Source organism: Phyllostomus hastatus, unplaced genomic scaffold (assembly GCF_019186645.2).
Source record: "Phyllostomus hastatus isolate PE091 unplaced genomic scaffold, TTU_PhHast_1.1 phas_contig_210, whole genome shotgun sequence".
NCBI lineage: Eukaryota > Metazoa > Chordata > Mammalia > Chiroptera > Phyllostomidae > Phyllostomus > Phyllostomus hastatus.
Window position 1 is genome coordinate 16,855,955 of NW_025333737.1, and position 22,125 is coordinate 16,878,079.

Consider the following 22,125-nt stretch of genomic DNA (forward strand, 5'->3'; position numbering starts at 1 on the left):
CTTCAGACACAGTACGCATGCTCACTCTCTATCAAACGCTTTAGTTGACAATGCGCATGATCTAGCTTCCTCGAGCGGCTTCGGATGGGGTTCTGCGTAGGTCTCTGCCAATACCTGACTCCTGGCGTTAGTTCTACGCATGTTCACTGCCCACAGTTTGGCTTCACAGAACCCTGTACGCATGCTCTAGCGCTGAACTTGAGGAGCCAGTCTAAGGCCTAAGCGCAGACGCACTAAGCCCAAGCAGCCAGTGATGGCGGCAGCGGCGGCGGTGGCTGCGGCGGGTCCGGGCCCATGAGGCGACGACGGAGGCGGGACGGCTTTTACCCAGCGCCGGACTTCCGAGACAGGGAAGCTGAGGACATGGCAGGAGTGTTTGACATAGACCTGGACCAGCCAGAGGACGCGGGCTCTGAGGATGAGCTGGAGGAGGGGGTGAGGCCCGGGGTCCCGGGGGACCGGAGGTGACAGGGCCGGGGCGGCGGCGCGGGCCCTGGAAGCCCGGCGCGTTCGAGAGCGCGGAGACCCAGGGGGCCCGAGTAGTCTCTAGAAGCAAAAGCGCCGCGCAGCCGGAGACAGGGGAGCGGGCGGGGCGGACCGGACCGGACCTGGCCCTAGGTGTGAGGCCGCTGCGGGGCTCGCAGGTGCAGGTTGCGTCCCTAGCCCCATATCTGCGCAGCCCGGAGCAGTTTGTGGGGGGGAGAAAGGGAGCGTGATCGATTCCTCCAGCTGTTGGACTTGAGTGTGACGGGCGCGAGTGGTGTAACGTGTGTTGGGGGAAGGGGGACTGCGTTTGTTGGGTGTCCCGTAAGTGCAGGTGAAGTGCGGAAGGGTTTCCCCTGGAGTGTAAGATTTCAAGTATTAAATCTTCAGACCTCCCACAACCACCTCTCTTCTCGGCCTGTCGCTTCTCTCCTAGGAAGCGCTCAGCTGTTAGAAGTGACAGCTGAAAACTTCTGTCGGGAGTAGCGCTGCCGCTGCTGTTACAGCCACCAGGAGTTTTATTTCGGGAGCAAGGGGGCTCTGCTGCATCTTCCAGGGTTTGTTTGTTTGCTTTTTTTAAACCCCCTTCCGTGTGACTTCTTTTTTTTTTTAAAAAAAAGCATTTATAACGACACACGGCATTTGTAACTTACTTTTCCCCCAGTTGAAGATGTCTACATTTTTTTTCAAAATATTTTATGTAATTTTGGGGTGGGAAAAAACCCAGCGTTGACAGCTGTGATTTGGCTTGCCAAAAATAAGTTGCTTGAACTGAGACTTGTGAATGGTGGTGTGAGGGCTCTCCTTGCTGTAATCTAGGGTGTTAAATTTAGAATTGTTTTTCCTAATGCATAGCTTGGTTTTACCTTTGCTGTCTTAATAGTTTGTCATTCTTTATGGAATATTTTTTAAGATAAATTTATTGAAAAATCACAAATTTTACTTTCAGTTTAAAAATGGTGTAATCATACTGAATCACTGACTCTGGGCAAATCCTCATGATGATTTAGATTCTAAACTCCGTTCTCTAGAAGAGTATGTGGGGTAATGACTGATGTCTGCTGTTTGCTCTCACTGCTTAAGGGGTTTCCTTTTCTCTCACCTGGTTTTTCTCCTTAGCAAGTTGTGCCCTGCTTGTTGACAAAAGATTGAGATGCTGTATATAAAGAACTTTGAAAACTTTAAGAAACTCAGCGGGTTAAAATAGTACTGTTCTTTTCATGATCAAGTGAGTCTAAGTCAACATTACCATTTGGAAGGTGGATATTGAGATGCGTACTTTAAATATGTTTTGATACATAATTCCAGTTAGCCTCTTAATGGAACATGTGATACATCTGGATACAACTTGAAACAAAATGGGATAACTTTTGTTACATATAGCTTGCTCTTGTCAGTTACATTGACTCCATATGGTAGTGGCTTTGGAGCAGGGCAGGGAAGAAAACTTGATAGGAAGGGTGCTTTATAAAATCTTCATTAGTTGAAATGATAGAATTTCCAGACTATTGGTTTATCAGAGGAAGTTAAAGGAATTGGCAGTAAAATACTGTATTAAGATACCTGTTATGAACTAGAACCTCATTGGTTGGCCTACTCCTGGACATTTGTTTTGTTGGGTATAAGTCAGTAAGGTTGTGAGAGGTGTGGAAGAGGAGACTGGAGAAATTGGTAGAAATAGGAAAGACAGAAATATGGCCACTACTTTGGGGAGAGGAATGTTGGAGAAAGAGCAAAGGTAATAAAAGAGAATTTTGAGGAAGAGTTTTAGCAAAATACGAGGTCTGTCCAGAAGATATCCAGCCGTATAATGTGAAAAATAGAGACATTTATTGAAGAAGACACAAGAAATATTGTACATAGGACAATGACACCTCAGACCCCTTCACAGTAGGCACCTTGGGACCTCACACAGTTCTAATTGCCAACAGCTGCCCTGTCATATTTTCCTGAATCTCACTGAAGGTCTGAAAACTCTTCCCTTTCAAAGGTGATTTTAGTTTTGGGAAAAGCCAGAAGTCACAGGGCGCCAAATTTTGGCTATAAGGGAACTGAGTCACCTGGGCGATTTGATGGTTTGCCAAAAAACTGCACCAGCCTTGATGCATGAGCAGGCACGTTTTTGGGATGAAGCTGCCAATCACTAGTTGCCCATAGCTGCGGCCTTCTGAATCATCCAAATAGTTCCTGAGGAGGAACATTCAAGCTTAACGCAAACTTTGATGCAGATTCATTGCTCTACTCGCTGTCTTTTTGAGAGGGTCTTACCTAAGTCTGGATTTTCCACTGGTAATAATGGCACTTAGGTGGGGGCAGTTAAGCTAGGTTATGACTGGTGAGAAGTCATGAGGAAATAATTGATAATAACCCCACACTCCACTTTGTAGTCTATGCTATGGTGTGAGGCGCTGAAATATAAAGATACTATTTTGGCTACTATCTATCTTGTCCCTAGTTTTCTTACCTCTTTACTTTAAAATATTAGACCAAATAGAAAGGACATAAGGGTAGAGGAATTACCCTCCAAATGGTCAAATTTGGGAGTGTGGTGTATTTTTCATTATTAAATCCTTATAGTGGGAGTAAAAATTGGTACATTTCTAGAGAGCACATTGACAATATACAGTAATATTTTAAATGTGTATACTTTTTGAACCACTAGCTATTTTTTTTTCAAAAAAATTATCCTATGGAAGTCATCATGTAAACATTAAAAAGATGCTTGTTGCAGAAGTATTTTTAGTAATGAAAAAATGGAAACAAATGTTCATCAATACGTGATTGGTCAAATACATTATGATATACCCATATGATGGAATATAATAAAACCTTTAAAATGATAATGTGAATCTATTTTCCTTTTTGAGGGGTGAACCTGAGTTTTTTCCAGGCCCAACAGCATTTGTTTTTCTATTTAATCTTCATTGTATTTTTTCCCCATTACCATTTAGTTCCCTTATACCCCCATTGCCTTGCTCAGTTATTTGAATGTGACAGCCACACAGTACACATGATCACTCCACATTGTCCACCATCCCCACTGACTAGTACCTTGAAGTCATCATCGTTCATGCATGCACATTCCAGTCCATTCTCCTTGGCTGCCAGGTTACATCAGTGCTGCACAAATGGTTCTCATTATGTTAATGATGGCTGGACTTTTTCTGGACAGTCATATATCTTACTTAGCAATTATCTTGGAGTTGAAAATGTTTCTTTTGAATGTGTTATTTTAATAGGTGCCTCAAGGTGGAAAAGCAAAAAGAGTTGGTGCAGGATTGGGTTGGCCACCCAAGGAGATTCAGTGACATTGAGGTTCCTCTAAAATTTAAATTTTCTGAAAAATGAGAGAAGCTTAGATATTTTTAGAAAATCAGGCTCTTGTGAATTTATAATACTAGCCCTGACCGGGTAGCTTATTGGTTAGAGCATTGTCCCGATTTGTCACAAAGTTGCAGGTTCGATCCCTGGTCAGTACATATAAAAGAATCAGCTAATGGCCCTGGACCAGTGTGGCTCAGTTGGGCGTTGTCCTGCAATCCGAAAGGTCTTGGGTTTAATTCCTGGTCAGGGCACATGCCTGGGTTCAGATTTAGTCCCTGGTTGAGGTACGTATAGAAGGCAGCCAATCTGTGCTTCTCAGTGATGTTTCTCTCCCCCTCTTTCTCTTTCCCTTTCCTTCTCTCTAAAGTCAAAAATAAAAATAAAAGGAGTTACTCAATTAAAAAAATCAACCAATAAATGCATAAATAAGTGGAAAACAAATCTCCCTGTCCCCCTCCCCTCTTCCTTCCTCATTTCCTCTCTCTTTCTCACTTTCTCGAAAAAAAATTTATAATATAATTATATTCTGGCGATTTATGAATATATAACCTTTAGTACACAAACTTTTAAACATAGGTGCATATCAAAGTAGCCTCATTTCTTCATTTTATAGTAGAAAACTGAGGCATAGGCCAGAGAGATGATTGTCCAAGACCACATAGATAACTAGTGGTAATGTCTTCTGACTCAGATCAGCAAACTTCACTGCACAGCTTCTTTTAATTTTTTTATCTTTTATTGTATTTTTTCCATTACCATTTAGTTTCCTTGTACCCTCTGCCCCCCAGTAGTCACTACACTATTGTCCATGTCCATGAGTCCTTTTTCCTTTTTGCTCAATCCCTCCATCCCCTTGCACAGTTTCTTCATTGCATTTACTAGTCTTGTTCATAATGTGTTTCCTTGTGGTGTGTCAAAAGTGAATTCAAATCTTTCCAGCCATGCCCAATGACTATGTGACCTAGAATAAATTGCTTAATATGTGACATGCTTTTACTTCTCTGTAAATGAGGACTGCGTGAGATAAAGTGTATAAAGCACTCTTAAAATATCTTGGCATATTAAGCACTTAGCTAATTCATGGAAATATAGCTTGTCACTGTTACACATTGCCAAGGAATCAATCATTCAAGTTTATCCTCATCTCCGCCTAGAGATTTAATAATAAATGCAATAAAAATGTGACTAGAGGTCATATTTTTAGGGCTGTAGTATCTTTTTTTAAATTAAATGATCAGTGCTATTTAGAAATACATTTTTTAGGTATGTTACACTGAGTGAATCTGTATTAGTAAATATATGTATTTATATAGCACTGTTAATTCTTTAGTGAGTAAAGGATGTGGACAATAATTTAATATGTTTATGGATAAAGTTGAATGTTTGCTACCTAACTAAAAAAAGACCCTGATAGAATACCTCAGAAGACTATTATAAAACCAATGGATAAGAGATTTTTTTTTTTGGTCCGGGGAGGGTAGGTCTTTTTATTTTTTTATTTTTATTTTTCTGGTGATGGTATAATTTAGGGACAGTGAGTTGAAACTAAGGGAGTTTTCCCCTAGATATTTTCATTTGATTATGAAAATGTTGGAAACCTCTGCTTTCTGTGGAGACACAAAATTAAAAGAGTAATAGAAAATTACAATGGAATATTTAAAATTCTCAATTTTTACTCTATTAAATAAAAATTTGAATTAGTCACAGAGCTTACTGAATGAGTTTCAGATTGGGATATCAGGTTTTTATTGAGCAAAAAGTTTAAAATTTTTTAGTGCCTTGAAAAACAAAGTGCTATATACATTGATAGTATACATTGAAATATTAATGATTATGAAAAATTACAGAAAAAAGCTCATTATCAATGCTTATCTTGCTTTGTAGTAGATACATATCATGAAACATTTTATTTTTTATTTCTTTAACTGGATTTATTGAGGTGACATTGGTTAATAAAACCATATAGGTGTCAAATGTATAGCTCTTACAACACATCTGCACACTGCACTGTGCACTCACCACCCAAAGTCAAGTCTCTTTCCCCTGTGCCTTCCACCTTTGCCCACCCACCTTTCCCTCTGCCAGTCACCATACTGTTGTCTCTGTCTGCATTTTTGTTTTGTTTGTTTGCATAATCCCTTCACCTTTTTCACCTAGATCCCCAACCCCACCTCCCCTCTGGCAACTGTCAGTCTGTTCTCTGTATCTGTTTTGTTACTTAATTTTGTTTTTTAGATTACACATATAAGTGAAACCACATGATACTTGTCTTTCTCTGACTGGTTTATTTCACTTAACTTTATATTCTCCAAATTCATCCATGCTGTCACAAAAGGTAAGATATTCTTCTTTTTTACAATTGAGGAGTATTCCATTGTGTCAGTACACCACTACTTTTTTATCCGCGTGGAAGTGCTGGGTCATGAGCCCGTTCCATTTTTAGTTTTGGGGGAAACTTTGTACTGTTGTCCACAGTGGTTGTACTAATCTGCATTCACACCAACAGTGCGCAAGGTTTCCCTTTTCTCCACATAGTTGCCAATACTTGTTTGTTGATTTTTTAAAAAAGATTTTATTTATTTATTTTCAGAGAGAGGGGAAGGGAGGGAGTAGGAGAGGGAGAGAAACATTGATGTGCAAGGGAAATATCAGTTGGTTGTCTCCCCAACTGGGGACCTGGCCTGCAACCCAGGCATGTGCCCTGACAGGGAATTGAACCAGCAACCTTTCAGTTTGCAGGACAGTGCTTAATATGCTGAGCCATACCATTCAGGGCTGTTTGCTGATTTATTGATGATAGCCATTCTGACAGGCATGAAGTCATATGTAATTATGGTTTTAGTTTGCATCTCTCTGATGATGAGTGATGTTGAGCATGATTTTATGTTTATTGGCCATTTGTATGTCCTCTTTAGAGATGTGTCTATTCAGGTCCTTTGCCCATTTTTTAATTGGACTGTTTATTTCCTTAGCGTTGAGTTGTATAAGTTCTTTATAAGTTTTGGAAATTAACTCCTCAGATGAATCATTGGCAAATATGTTCTCCCATTTGGCGGCTTGTCTTTTCAAATGATCGAATGATGGTTTCCTTTGCTGTGCAAGAACTTTTTAGTTTGATGCTGTCCCATTTATTTATTGTTTTCTTTTGTTTCCCTTGCCTGAAGAGAAACATCAGAAAAATATTGTTACAAGAAATGTCTGAGATTTTCCTGCCTATGTTTTCTTCTGGGATTTACTATAAGACATTTTTAAATAGCCCAAGATTTTGGGCAAATTTACCCCTTTTTTCCAATTCATCTGAATTACTGAATCTTACTTTATAAGGAAATGTCTGTGAATAGCAAAGCAAATGGATAAATGATTTAATGAATGTCTGGATTAAAAATATTTTACTGATTCTGTAACTACTTAAATTTTTATAAACTGCTTGCTTTCATTGGGACTTGAGGCATATTTACTTGAACTTTATGCAATTTTAATCGAAAACTCTGCAAATAGATATTTGTGGTCTAGATATTTTCTTGTGTTTTTTTTTTAATTTGTTTACTTTTAGAGCGAGGGAAAGGGCGAGAGAATAAGAGGGAAAGAAACGTAGATGTGAGACACATTCTGACCTGGAATTTAACTGGTGACCTTTTGGCTTGGGTAAAGATGTCTACTGCGCTGAGCCACACCAATCAGGGCCTGGTGGGCTAGTTTGAAATTGTGTATCTTGTGACCCTTAGGTGAGCATGATTCTACTTGGTCAATCATAGTGTCACTCATAAAAAGCACTGGTTGAGTCATACGGCTTAAAGCAGCAGAAAAGAAAATCTGAATAAAGAGATTGCTGTGAAAGAGAGTTGTCAGTATTTATTATATAATGTTTTATGCTTCTGGTATAAAACTGTTCTAAAAGAAACTTAAATAATGAAAGAATTGTGCCTGAAATGCTTTTGCTCCAGAAAGTAACGGGAGGAAGTTCTAAACACAGATGCAGGTGGTAACACAGGCCTGGCCAGCTCCGGAAATGAAACATAGCCATGGGGCATGTATTTATAGGTGGCTTCAAAGTCACGGTTCAGTGTTAACTAGTCTGTGGTCTTTAATTTAGAATTAAGTAAAACTAACATTAAAGAAAAAAATTATATAATAATTAATTTTATTATAGCTGAGAGAAGTTAGTCTTTTGTCTTTAAAGTGACACCATTGTAGGTGATTATATGAAGCACCAAAAACAAAATGAACAAAAAAAAACCTTTTATCCATAACCACCTCAACCCCCACCCCCACAAGAAACTGAATCAACTTGAAATTGCAAGAATATTTTTTTCTTGATACTGTCCCATCCATATGTTTCAGTCTAATCGTGAAACACACATCTTTAGTGTTAGATGTTATCTTGACTTGTTCGTACTGTGAACAACCTATGTCTAAAAACTTGTTTGGGGTATTTCAGCATTCATTGTATAAGACTACTGTCAGTTTTCTTTGTGTATCTTGACTGTGTGTTGGTACCTTTGAAGAGAGATGTGTTCCCTTGAAGATTTTTTGATTTATCTTAAAATTTTCATTAAAAGCTTTTAATTTTATAGAGCCTATTTTCAATTAAGCAATATCCTTTTGTATAAATTTTGAAAGTTCATAATCAGACTATATTCAAGAATGCTCATTTTAAAGCTATAATTCTAATATTAATATAAATGTACAACCATCACCGAATTTAGTTTAGTTTTAGAGCATTAAAAAGAAACTTTGGGTCCATTCCTTGTGGTCACCTTTAGCCCTAGTAACCACTAGTCTGTTTTCCATTTCTATACATTTGCCTTTTCTGTACATTCCACATATATGTAATCATACAGTATGTGGCCTTTTGTGTCTAGCTTTTTCACTGAACATGATGTTTTTGAGGATTGTCTATGTAGTAGCATGTATCAGCACATCATTCCTTTTATGGCCAAATGGTATTTTGTTGTATGGATCAACTACATCATATTTGTTAGTTTACCAATTGATGTTCACTTAAGTTGTTTCCTCTTTTTTTTGCCATTGTGATAAATCTGCTGTGAACATTTGTACCCAAGTCTTCACAGAATATATATTTTCATTTCTCTTGAGTAGAGAAATGACTTAGGGTAGATTTGGGGAGATAGATTTGCTGGGTCACATGGTAACTCTAATTTTTGAAAAGACTGCATTTTTTAAATTTATTTTTAGAGAGAGGGGAAGAGAGTGACTGAGCATCAATTAGTTGGTTCTCGTACACCCCCAACTGGGGACCTGGCCTGCAACCCAGGCATGTGCTCTGACTGGGAATTGAACCAGCAACCTTTTAGTTTGCAGGCCAGCACTCAGGCCACTGAGCCACACCAAGTGGGGCTGCCTAACTGTTTTTCCAAAGTGGTTATATGATTTTACATACCCACCAGCAGTGTATGAGGGTTCCAATTTATGTACACTTTTGCCATACTTGGTATTTTTCTGTCTTTTTAATTAAAGCTATCCTAGTGGATATGAATTTGTATCATAGTGTAGTTTTTGGTTGGCATTTTTGTAATAGCTAGTGATATTGAACAACTTTTTATGTGGTTATTGGGGCCATTTGTATATCTTCTTTGGAGAAATACCTATTCAGGTCCTAACCCAGTTTTTAAAAATAGGATTATCTGGTTCTTCATATACTCTTCATATACTCCAGTTTTTAAAAATAGGATTATCTGGTTCTTCATATACTCTTTTTTTTTTTTTTTTTTGGTCAGGAGGTTTTTTTTATTACCTCCTTACAAAAGGAGGTAATAAAATCTTCTTACTAGTTATAGGCCTATTTTTTTATTTAATTGTTATTCAAGTACAGTTTTCTGTCTTTTACTCCCATCCTAGCCAACACCCCCTAGCCCTCTCCATTTCCATCCCCCCTAGTTTTTGTCCTTGTGTTCTTTATGCTTGTTCCTGTAAACCCTTCACCTTTTCCCCTGAAATTCCCTCCCTTCTCCCCTCTGGTCACTGTCATGTATATTCTTTATAGATTCTTATTTTGTGGGTTTTCTTTTCACTTTGCTAGATGGTATCTTTTAAAGTACAAGAGTTTCAAATTTTGAAAAATAAAGCTTATTGATTTTTTTCCTTAATAGTTCATGTCATTGGTTATATGTCTTAAAAAATCATTGTCTACCCAACGATCATGAAAATATACTCCCTCCTGTTTCCTCTAAGAATTTTATAGTTTTAGCTCTTTATTATAAAGAGCTCTTTAGCTCTTTATAGATTTATTTTGAATTAATTTTTGTGTATTGTGTGAGGTAGAGTCACAAGTATTTTGTGTGTGTGTGAATATTCAGTTGTCACAGCACCAATTATTGCAAGATTTTTTTTCCCATTGAATTTTCTTGGCATCTTTGTCAAAAATCAGTTGACTGTAAATGTAAGGGTTTATTTCTGGCTCTCAGTTCTATGTAGTTGATCTGTATATCTGTATTATGCCAGTATCACACTGTCTTGATTGCTGCGGCTTTGTAGTACATTTTTCAACCAGGAAGTGTCAGTCTTCCAACTTTGTTCTCCTTTTTCAGGATTGTTTTGGCTGTTTTGGGTCTCTTGCGTTTTTTGTATGAATTATAGGATCAGCCTGTCAATTTCTGCAAGAAAGGAACCTGGAAATTTGACATGATTGAGTTATATCAGTAGACCAACTTGGGTAGTATTACCATTCTTAATAAAGTCATCTGATCCATGAACATGGGATGTCTTTTGATTTATTTAGGTCTTCTTTAATTTCTTTCAGTAATATTTTATAGTTATCAAGCGTACAAGTCTTACACTTCTTTTGTTAATTTTTTCTAAGTATTTGATTCTTATCGATGCTGTTGTGAATGGAGCTATCTTAATTTTATTTTTGAATCATTCATTGCTGGTGTACAGAGATTAATTAAATTTTGCATTTGCTTATACTATGGCCAGAATAAACGTTTGGCCAGCATGACTCCTAACAATTTGAGAATGTTGCTTAATTATTTTTTTTTGATCAGCTACATTGTACATTATAGTATCTTGGGCTGGTTGTGATTAACTTAGGCTTAGTTAGGTTGTAATTATATAAGGTTTATCTTAGTCTTGTATATCAGAATAGCACTTTGTATAAAACATTGGATTTAGTAACTCAGAATGTAGTACCTTCCTTGTCATTATACACAAAATATATGTAATTTTTGAAGGAAAAAGTCACCTGGTTTTATTTGTAGATCATTGATGAGTAGTATGTCTAACTTAGTGGTCATATAAAATTATAAGTGAATTTTTTTTGTATAGTATTTTTTGTATACATCACTAACTACATTTGCCATTGAAAGTATAGAGAATTTTTAGTATGGTTTATTTCATTTATCCTCCTTCAGTAATGGGGTGAAGCATTAAACATTTTTATTTTATGTTTATGAGATTATTTATCTTTAAAACTTTAACATATTTTTCAGGGTCAGTTAAATGAAAGCATGGACCATGGGGGAGTTGGACCATATGAACTGTAAGTTTATATGAAAATACTTCGTTGTGCTCTCTGTCTTACCAGTAGGTTTATCAACTCTAGTTCATAGCCACCATGTGATTCCAGTGAACTGTCCTTAAATATTTAGTCATATATAGAGAATTAGTTTATTGATTTTGGCATCAATAGAGTAAGCTACCCAGGGTTTTGAAATCATGTGTGAATTTTGAGAAAAAGATCTTCATTCAGATTCAGAGTATATGAAATATGAGTCTGACTGGGTTAGGAATTTTCATTAGTTTAGTAGAGAACCAACTTTTCTTACTGAAAAGTAGGATTATTAGAAATACCCCTAGGAGTCAAATGGTTCTTGTTTTGCTTATAACATACCATTCAAACCAAGATTTCTGCAGTCTAAAGTATTTTTAGGCATGCACCATTAGGGGAGTATGGTGATTAATCTGCTTTGTACTCTAACCTTTGGGTTGAGAGGAGGCTGAAATCACTCATATAGAAAGCATTTAAGTGACTGACAAAATTGCCACCCTTTTGGAGTCTTTAAATCACATTCATAGCCCATATGGAAAGGTGTGTGGATATGTTTTTATAAGCAGGAATTTAGCATAAACGTGAACTAATTGAGTACTTTTAGAGTACTTCCAGGTTTTTGAGTGCTTCCAGGTTTTCTGCTGAGGTTGGATAATACCTGATCTTATAGACATTTTGAATGAACTAAATTTGAATAACTAGAAGTTTTTTTTCCTTTGTCAACTTTTTCTAATTTTTCTTAGCTTGGGGGGTGCTTGATGCATATGAAAATTAATACTGGCCAGCACATTATGTAAACAAACAAATAAGTAGGCAGTTTGTCAAGCCACCCAAATCTTGACCTACCATGTTATTGAATTTTTATGTTTACTTAGAACCCAGATACTACATTTGCTATCATGTACTTTTTTCTTTTTACTAAATTAGATTACATTTCTCTTTCTAACAATATGCTGAAAGTAATTTAACTTTTTGCAAATTTACTTTTGATTTTGCTTTTCTCTCTAGTGGCATGGAACATTGTGAGAAATTTGAAATCTCAGAAACTAGTGTGAACAGAGGGCCAGAAAAAATCAGACCAGAATGTTTTGAGCTACTTCGGGTACTTGGTAAAGGGGGCTATGGAAAGGTAGGAAGTATTTTTGAAATGAGAGCTGTTGTCTGTCTCTGGTCGATTCCTATTTTGCACCCTGGTTTCAGTAGTCCTCTTCAGTTTGTATTTGCTAGCTATCAGCAAAGGGTAGAATCACTAACCCTGTATTATTTGAGGAATGTACAGCAGTTTCCTCTTTCTACCACCATACACATAATTGATACTCAGTATTTGTTATGAATGTTATATTATTTGTTATAAATTATTACAGTATTTGTAATAAATAGCAACTGTTCCAGATAAAGTCTGTTATTAGAGGATTCGTTTCTTTCCTTGATTTTAATACTTTCTATAGGTATCCTCTTTAAAAAAACAAACCAATCACTCCTTACTTTCAAGAGGCCTGGTACATTAATATATAACTGTTGTTTATGAATCTGAAGTGGTTTTCTTTGACTTAAAAGTATCTAGAGCAACATTTAGGGAAGTTGATGAATATAAGAGGAGAGAAGAAAAATGAATAGAATTTCTCAGTTTCATAGTTTTTCCCAAGGCTTTCTAATTTAAGACCTTTGAGTGTTTTGCCCAAGACAGTTTATATCTAGCCATTTTCTATCAAAGTTGGGTAACTATGTTTTGTGTAGCGTTAATTTTCACCAAGCATGACATTTGTGGTATATTCTTAGGCTTAACGACACATTTAATATGTTCTAACCATCTTGAATGTGTAACACATGCACTTTGAGTCTCACATATTTTAGCTGTTGCATGAAAATGTTATAGCTAGCTATTTAAAGGACTATTTATTTTAAAGGATAATTCCTGTCAACTTTATTAAATAGTTTTATGTGATGTAAGAACAATGGTATCCTCAGAAGAAATTTGTGAAATATTTTATAATTTTTAAGTTTGGTGTTAGGCTTCTGGGAATCCTGATTATAGCTTTTTCTAAGCAAACTTCAGTTTTATGTAAAAACATGCAGTGCTCATCACTACATGGTCATTGCCCAACTTTGCTGCCAAATGCCAGCACACCAAACGGGAAAGTCCTGTGTTGTGTGGCAGATTTCACTGCTAACTCTTTAATACGGTCTGCTCTGGTAGCCCCTCATTTTTGCACACAGCCCTTCTTGGCACTAGTTTTTATGAGAACGTAAACTACTGTATCATTTGTTTCTTATCAATAGGAATTAAAGGAATGTGACTAGCATAGTTTAGACTTTAATAACATACAAACACTTTTATTTTTATACAGGTTTTCCAAGTACGAAAAGTAACAGGAGCAAATACTGGGAAAATATTTGCCATGAAGGTGCTTAAAAAGGTGATTCCTTCCCTCCTCTTTTTCCCCTCAACCTATATTATTAATTGCTATAAAATCTACATTTTGGCCTAAAATTCTCAGTCAAAAATATTTTAACACAATTATAAGTCCTCTTAGAATGTGAGATGTGTTTCATTGTTACTACTCCTATTTTCTTTCTGCTTGGGGAGGGTACAAAGCAGAGCTCTTTCAGTCTTCTCTGAGGTAACTCTTTTAGCTCTTTGATCTGGTCTCCATATTTCTAAGTAATAAGTATATTTTGCTGTCACTTAACTCAGCAGTTTTAGAATTATGTATTGACTTTTATTTGACTCTTTACACCTTCCTCTCTTTACCCTGTCCTCTCATTTTGCTTCAGTTTTATTGAATCTATGATTGTCTTCCCATACTTTCCAACAGCTCCGTAAAACACTTTTCAGGCCAGTGTTCTGTGGTCTTACTCCTCAGCTGATCTGTCAGCTCCCTTTACTTTCCCAGAGACATTCCACAGGAACCTCTGTGCTGATAGCTCTCTAGGCATACTGGACTTTCCCTTTACCACAGTCCTTAGAATTCTCTTGACTCCTTCAGCGTTGGATCCTTTCTTTTCTGGGTCCCATATCTTCCTTTTTCCTAGTTTATGCTCTTGTTTTCTTGTTTTGATGATCACCTACTAGTGGCTTCCTGAGAAAGGGTGCATGACGGTAAATTTGTGGGGCGGGAAATATTGCATATTTGAAAATCTTCTTATGCCCTCATCTTTATTTGATTGGGTGCAATTTTTAAGTTGAAAGTAATTTTCACTCAGGATTTTGCTCCATTTTTGTCTGGTTTTGAATGTTTCTGTTGAGAAATTCCTTACCATTCTAACTCCCACTCTTTTATAGATCTATTTTTCTTTGAAGATATTTAAGATTTTCTTTTTTATTTCTGATGTTCTAAATTTTTACAGTGATATGTTTTGCTTTGATTCTTATTTTGTTTATTTTTACTTTTTCAGTCTTAAAAGTTTTAGTTCTTCAACTCTAGGAAATTGTATTATGATCTGTTTGATACCTTACCCCTCTACTGTTTTCCTGTCTTGAAATTGAAGTTAGTTGGATATTGAATCTCCTAGACTGATCATCTGATTTTCATGTCTCTTACAATTGTTCAGTTCTTGTCTCTGCATTTACTCTGAGACTTTTCTAGAAATTGATTGATTGATTTGGGTTTTAGATACAGAGAGGAAGGGGGAGAGAGGGGGAAAAAACCATCAATTTATTGTTCCTTATGCATTCATTGGTTGATTCTTGTATGTGCCCTGATGGGGTATTGAACCCACAACTTTGGCATATTGGGACAATGCTTTAACCAACTGAGCTACCTGGCCAGGGCATAGAACTTTATTGTGCCACTTTTTAAAAAAACATTTTATTTATTTATTTTTAGAGAGAGGGGAGGGAGAGAGAAAGAGAGGGAGAGAAACATGGACTGGTTGCCTCTTGCACGCCCCCAGCTGAGGACCTGACCTGCAATCCAGGCATATGCCCTGACCAGGACTTGAATGAGCAATCCTTTGGTTTGCAGGCCAGCACTCAGTCTACTGAGCCACACCAACCAGGGCTATGTCACTTTTCTAAGTTTCTGTTTTGTTTGACTTTGATTTAGCCTTTCTCTTCCATGTCAAAGGCCAGGCCTTCTTCAGATGTCTGGTGTCCTTCACTGATCATATTTAATTGTGGAATTCTGAAAAGCTGATCAAAAGTTCTGTGTATGTAGACTTCTTTGTAGAAGTCTACAGTTCCTTATACGGACTTTCAGATAATCTCCAAAGAAATCTCCCTGTTTTTAGTTCTCTACCTTCTGCTTGCTGCAGTCCCTGGTGACTCTTATTTTATCTCCCTTCCTTTCTTTTTATTTTTGCCTCTAGTTTTTGAGCCCTGCTAGGATTCTCTGTATGGAATCGATTTCTTTTGAGTTATTCTTGTCACGCATTTAGGTTGATCATACCCCACTCTGTTAAGTCATGTACTATTGCTCTGGCCCCCTTCTGTCTTCACCTTTTTGAGGTATGAAACTACCCATGTTTCCTCATTTTACTGAAGATGGATTCTATGTGTTTGGTCTTAATTTCTGGAAAGACCACCCTGTCTTAAAGCAAGTATTAGTAGAAAACTATTGAAAAGTCATAAAAATGAGTTTTTAAAAAATTTGTAGGGTATTTAATACTTTGGTTTTTAGCTTCTTTTCTATTTTCACTTAAGCATTGTAAATAGCATTTTACTTTAAAATCTGTGGAACATACTATGGCCACACATTATTGGTGATTGTTTAAAGAAGCAATTTAGGTACCAGAACATCAACTTCTGCATTAGCAGGTCAGGATTAATCTGCTATCTGGTTTTCCCATTGGAATCATTTGAGATTAATGATTTTTAATCTGTAAACCATACCAGGTGTAGAATTGGAGACCATATAATAATGCTTATTTTAGAAATATTAAAAGAAGTACTGGTCAGTATTCTTAGAGTAATCTGTTCCTTTTGATATGTTGCTTATTCATGCCTGATAATCAGGGCTGACCATAATTAGTCATATTCAGTAATTATATTTTGAGTGAGATACATTTCTGACACAGCTATCTGTAATGAAGTGGGTGTTGTTTTTTTCCCACTGTAGGTGGGTAGGTGTGGTGTGTTAGGAAATCCATAGACTTAATTACTGCTACATCTCAGGCCTCATTTTTTGGACCCAGGCCTCTAAGACCTAACTTACTTGTCTCTCCTTTTACTTAGCCATCGCTTCTTCCCACTTTCATGGTTTTTCTTCCCCTAAGCCTGGCTAGAGAACCAGATGCAATCCCATTCTTCTTTTGATGTCCCTGAAAAGGCTCACTGGAAAAATAATGAAAGCGAAGAGGTTGCTGCCCAGCGTTTTAATTCCTAAATCCCTAGGTTAGATAACTCTATACAGAGTTTATTTCTCTGAGTTTATTTCTTCTGATTTTTTTATCCTGGAAGTGGAGAGGACTAACCCTATGACCTGAGTAGGTGGTGAGAATATACTGCGTTCTAAAAGCCTTGAAGGATAAAGCAGAGTAGAACCAGGGGTCCCTTTTCTTAAATGAGTTATTTGTATCTGGACAAACAACTTATAGCCCTTATAGGTATGGTCCCATTTGGGTATTTGCTCATGGTGGAGTGTTGAGGAAAAGATTGTTTCTAACAAGTATCCCTCTACCCTACTGTTGCCAAAAAAAAAAAAAAAAGCACTCTGGAAACAAACTGTTTTTGCCTATGGCATTAGTTTGGCCTATGCTATAAATTTTAGAACCTTTGACCAAAGGCTCGTGGCTCACAGATAGGTCTTACTTCTTTTTTTTAAAATATATTTTATTGATTATGCTATTACAGTTGTCCCATTTTTCCCCCTTCACTCCCCTCCACCCTGTACACCCTCTCCCACCCATATCCCCCCCTTTAGTCATGTCCATGTGTCATACTTATAAGTTCTTTAGCTTCTAGATTTCCCATACTATTCTTACCCTCCCCCTATCTATTTTCAACCTACAATCTATGCTACTTATTCTCTGTACCTTTTCCCCCTCTCTCCTCCTCCCACTCCCCTGTTGTTAACCCGCCATGTGATCTCCATTTCTGTGGTTCTCTTCCTGTTCTAGTTGTTTGCTTAGTTTCTTTTGGTTTTGCTTTAGGTGTGGTTGTTAATAATTGTGAGTTTGCTGTCCTTTTACTATACATGTTTTTTCTTTATCTTCTTTTCTTAGATCAGTCCCTTTAACATTTCATAAAATAAGGGCTTGGTGATGATGAACTCCTTTAATTTGACCTTATCTGAGAAGCACTTTATCTGCCCTTCCATTCTAAATGAAAGCTTTGCTGGATAGAGTAATCTGGGATATAGGTCCTTGTCTTTCATGACTTGGAATATTTCTTTCCAGCCCCTTCTTGCCTGTAAGGTCTCTTTTGAGAAATCAGCTGACAGTCTGATGGGAACTCCTTTGTAGGTTACTGTCCCCTTATCTCTTTCTGCTTCTAGGATTCTCTCCTTCATTTTTACCTTGGCTAATGTAATTATGATGTGCCTTGGTGTGTTTCTTCTTGGGTCCAACTTCTTTGGGGCTCTCTGAGCTTCCTGGATTTCCTGGAAGTCTATTTCCTTTGCCAGAGTGGGGAAGTTCTCCTTTATTATTGTTCAAATACGTGCTCAATCTGTTGCTTTTCTTCTTCCCCTTCTGGTATCCCTGTAATTCGGATGTTGGAACATTTAAAGATGTCCTGGAGGTTCCTAAGCTTCTCCTCGTTTTTTTGAATTCTTATTTCTTCATTCTTTCCTGTTTGGTTTTTTTTTCTTCCTTCTGGTCCACTCTGTTGTTTTGAGTCCCAGTTTCCTTCCCATCACTATTGGTTCTCCGTGCATCTTCTTTCATCTCTTTTACGGTAATCTGCATTTTTTCATGTAATTTGTGCCCAAAATCAACCAATTCTGTGAGCTTCCTGATCACCAGTGTTTTGAACTGTGCATCTGATAGATTGGCAATCTCTTGGTCGCTCAAAAGGATGAGCCCTGGGGCATTGATCTGTTTTTCTGTTTGAGACATGTCTCTCTCTCTCTCTCTCTCTCTCTCTCTCTCTCTCTTTCTCTCTCTTTTGGTGTGATTGCTCCTTTTACGGTGAGGGGCAGAGCCCTTAGGTGTTCACTGGGGCTGGGCACCCCAGTCACTAGACTGTGACGTTGTATGTGGGGGCAGGGGCGGGAGGGAACAATGGCGGTAGCTCTGTTCTCCTGGGATCCCAGTCCCTTCCCTGGGATCCTGGGTTGCGCGCTCTGCCCTGCTTCACAGTCGCAGCCTCACTGGGTCCATCAGTTGCTGCTTGCGTACTCAGGGTCCACCCGCTGCGATCTTGCGCGCCCCAGATACCTTATGTGCTCCTGGTTGCCCCAGGCGCCCAGCTCTCCCCGATCTCCGCACTCCTCGACCTGCACCTGGCTGCTCGTCTCTGCCCCTCCTACCGGTCTGGATATACCGGTCTACTTCAACTTCTTGGCCGTCCAACTTCCATTCAGATAAATTCTCTGTCAGTTCTGGGTGTTATTCTGCCTCTAAATTGTTGTTGTTCTAATCTTGGTTATGTGTGGAGGTACGGTGTGTCCACCTATGCCTCCATCTTGCCAGAAGTCCCGATAGGTCTTACTTCTTCCATTCTTTCTTTTATTGAACCAGTTGAGAACCTGCAATGTACCAGGCATTATGCTAGATACTAGGATTTAGCCTTTGAAACAAATACAGTCTCTGCCTCTTACTCTGCTTACTGTGTAATTCAAGGGAAGTACTGATTAGCTTATTCTTTAAAATAGTTTTTTAAAAAATTGAGTTTAGAGAGAGAGGAAAGGAGAGAGAGAAACATTGATTTGTTGTTCCACTTATTTATGTACTCATTGGTTGCTTCTTGTATGTGCCCTGACCAGAGATCGAACCTGCAACCTTGGCATATCAGGATGGCTCTCTAAGCAACTGAGCTACCGGCCAGGGCCTTCCTTATTCTTAAAATTACTTTTCTACCCTGTGGTCAAGATCCCACACTACTTTGAGGTGTAAGCATATAGCACGCTCTCACCTTTTATAAGTCTTTTTCTCACACTCCCAGGTCTTGTCATGCTGAGTGTCTTCACTGTCCTTATATTAAAAGTAATCAATAGCCTAGCCTTTTAATTCCTTAATGATCTCAATTCTGTTAGTTTTCACCTCTATTCCACTTCACCATCCCCCATGGTCATATCCTCTACCTCTGAAATATTGAGCTAAAATAGAAAAACAACTTTTTTACTTCTTTATTCCCATAATGCCTGATCTTTGGCCATAAGCCCTTTAGTCTTTTGACCTTTCTTCTTTTTTTCTCAAGTTCTTAGCCTCTTTCTTATTTTATTGTATACTTGTTCCTTTTTTAATGTATAAGCTATTTAAAATTTTTTTTAAATTTTTATTGAATTTATTGGGGGTGACATTGGATAATTCACGTTATTCTGAATCTAGCCTAATCAACATGATCTACCACTTTAGTCATTTGCTAGCTCTGTTGACCTTATATTTAGGAAAGTCTTAATCTTAATCTATTTAGTTGTCAGTGCTCTTTTATTCTTGTATCTCAGCTACTGAGCATTACCGTCAGAAGTCAGACAAACTTCAAGGTTGCTGCTGGGTCAAATGCATAGTCCCCAGTTCATTTGGACCCTCAGAACTCACCAAACATTTTTCTGCGTATCCCTAGACAACTGCTTCTGTTCTCCACAACTGTTAGAGCCTTTACTATCCCTCCCTCTATTTCTTTTAGCAGACTGCTTTTCTTTCTGCTTGAGGCTGTCAGATGTGACTCCCTTTGACTTTCTGTGCTGAACTCCACCCTCAGTACCACATTAATCTGCATTTTCATCTATCTCTACTTCTTTCTATCCAGTCTTATTCGGAGACATGTTTCTCCTTCTTTCTAAAGCTAAACCCTCTCTTTATGTTTTGGATCCCATCCCTTTCTGCTTCTTCAGGGGCTTTTCTCTGCCACTTCTTTCTTATTTATATATATTCATGTCTTTGGCATATTTAGCCAAACACATCCTTCCTTCATTCAAGATCTCCCTTGACTTTCTCCTTTGTCTTTCATAGCCGAATTTCTTGAGAAGTCATGTTTTATTCTTTTTTCCCCTCACTATATTTTAACTTAATGATTTCTATTGCAGTGAAACTGTCCCCTAGGTCTCCTAAGTGCTGAATTTAATGATCTTTATATAATTCATCCTTAACTTACCTCTCTGTTGCATTGAGACTATTTGCAGCATTTTGAAACACTGCTTCCTTGACTTCTGTGATTCTACTTTACTAATCTTTTATCTTACCTGTTAATCCTTACCTCTCAGACTTTCTCAGAATTATTTATTTAAAAAATTAGCCTCTTTCAAACCTCCTGAACAGTTAAAAAATAATGTATCTGTGAAATTTTTAAAGCTTTCCAAAGAGTTGCAAGACTACTGTCACAATCACTGTTGTTAAGTTTGCCATGTTTTCTTTGTCTGCCCCTCCCTCTTGTCATTTCCTCAAGATTTTTAATTGATTTGAGAGAGAGAGAGAGAGAGAGAGAAACATTGATTTGTTGTTCCACTTGTTTATGCACTCATTGGTTGTTTCTTGTATGTGCCCCAACCAGGTATCTAATCATATCCTTGGCAATTCAGGATGATGATACTATAACCAACTGAGCTAGCCAGCCAGGGCCTACAATTTTTTATTTTATTTTATTTTTATTGCAGATATAGTAGCACTTCACTCTTATTTTTTTTTAATCTATGTATGTATTTTTGTACCTATCTCTCCAGAATAAGGGCATTTTCTTTTCTTCTTGTTTTTTAATATCCTCATCTGGGACATGCTTAGTGAATCTTTTTATAGAGACTAGAAGGGAGGGAGATAGAGAGGAAGAGAAACCTCAATGTGAGAGAAACATTCGTTAGTTACCTCTCCCACACGCTCTGACTGGGGACTGCACATGCTCTGACTGGTGGCTGGACCTGCAGCTCAGGCATGTGCCCTGACAGGGAATTGAACCCACAACCTTTCTGTTTATAGGACAACATTCCAACCAATGGAGTTACACTGGCTAGGGCTGAGGGCATTTTCATATGTAACCACAGTATAATTGTTATACTTGGGAAATTTAACATTGATATACAGTAGTGTTCTCAAATTTTCAAATACATTGTCTATACTCACACTTCCCCATTGTCTCAGTAATATCCTTTCTAGCCATAATGTTTGTTTTTACTGTTCAGAATTTATCTATCTATCTATCTTATTTTTATATTAAATTTATTGGTATGACATTGGTTGTCTTTGTTTAAAATCATGGCTTCATTTTGATAACCCTAATTCCAGTCCAATTTCATAAGGTTCTTCTTCCCTCAGTCCATATTTACATCTGCTTTATATAGTAAGATACCTGATAATGTCAGTAAATTTACTCATTTGCTCAGTTGTACAATATATGCATAATAGTTTAAGAATATCAGTACTACTGGCAGCTACAAACCCACTAAGTGTTGTTTAAGGTTTCTTAAGTATAACATAGGAAATACAGTAAATAATATTGTAATAACTGTGTGGTGCCAGGTAGGTACAAGAATATCAGGGGGAACCCTTTGTAGAGTGTATGATTGTCTATCCACTATGCTGTATACCTGAAACTAATACAAAAACAATAAGGAATATAAACTGTAATTGAAAAAAAAAGAAAAAAGATTTCTTTACAGTTTTTGTGATGCTCTGCTTATGTATATGTCACTGAGTGTATAGTGTAAACTTATTTAAATATCTTTTTTTAAGACTTTTTAAAAATTTATTGTTAGAGAGAGGGGAAGGGAAGGAGAAAG

At 37.5% G+C, this 22,125-nt stretch overlaps 1 protein-coding gene across 5 annotated transcripts in view; it reads left to right on the top strand.

Moving 5' to 3' along the window:
• The first annotated feature begins 219 nt into the window (after positions 1–219).
• RPS6KB1 (ribosomal protein S6 kinase B1) overlaps positions 220–22,125 on the top strand; it is a 63,627-nt gene continuing 41,721 nt past the window's right edge. For 4 of the 5 annotated variants that reach the window (XM_045837358.1, XM_045837354.1, XM_045837357.1 and 1 more), the window contains exons 1-4: positions 220–435; positions 11,256–11,305; positions 12,323–12,443; positions 13,663–13,731. In XM_045837358.1, the coding sequence (XP_045693314.1) occupies positions 295–435; positions 11,256–11,305; positions 12,323–12,443; positions 13,663–13,731 (381 nt within the window). In that variant the 5' untranslated portion in view covers positions 220–294. Of the gene's footprint in view, positions 436–919; positions 1,041–11,255; positions 11,306–12,322; positions 12,444–13,662; positions 13,732–22,125 lie in introns of those variants that run through there. The other variant, XM_045837355.1, reaches the window with a different exon arrangement.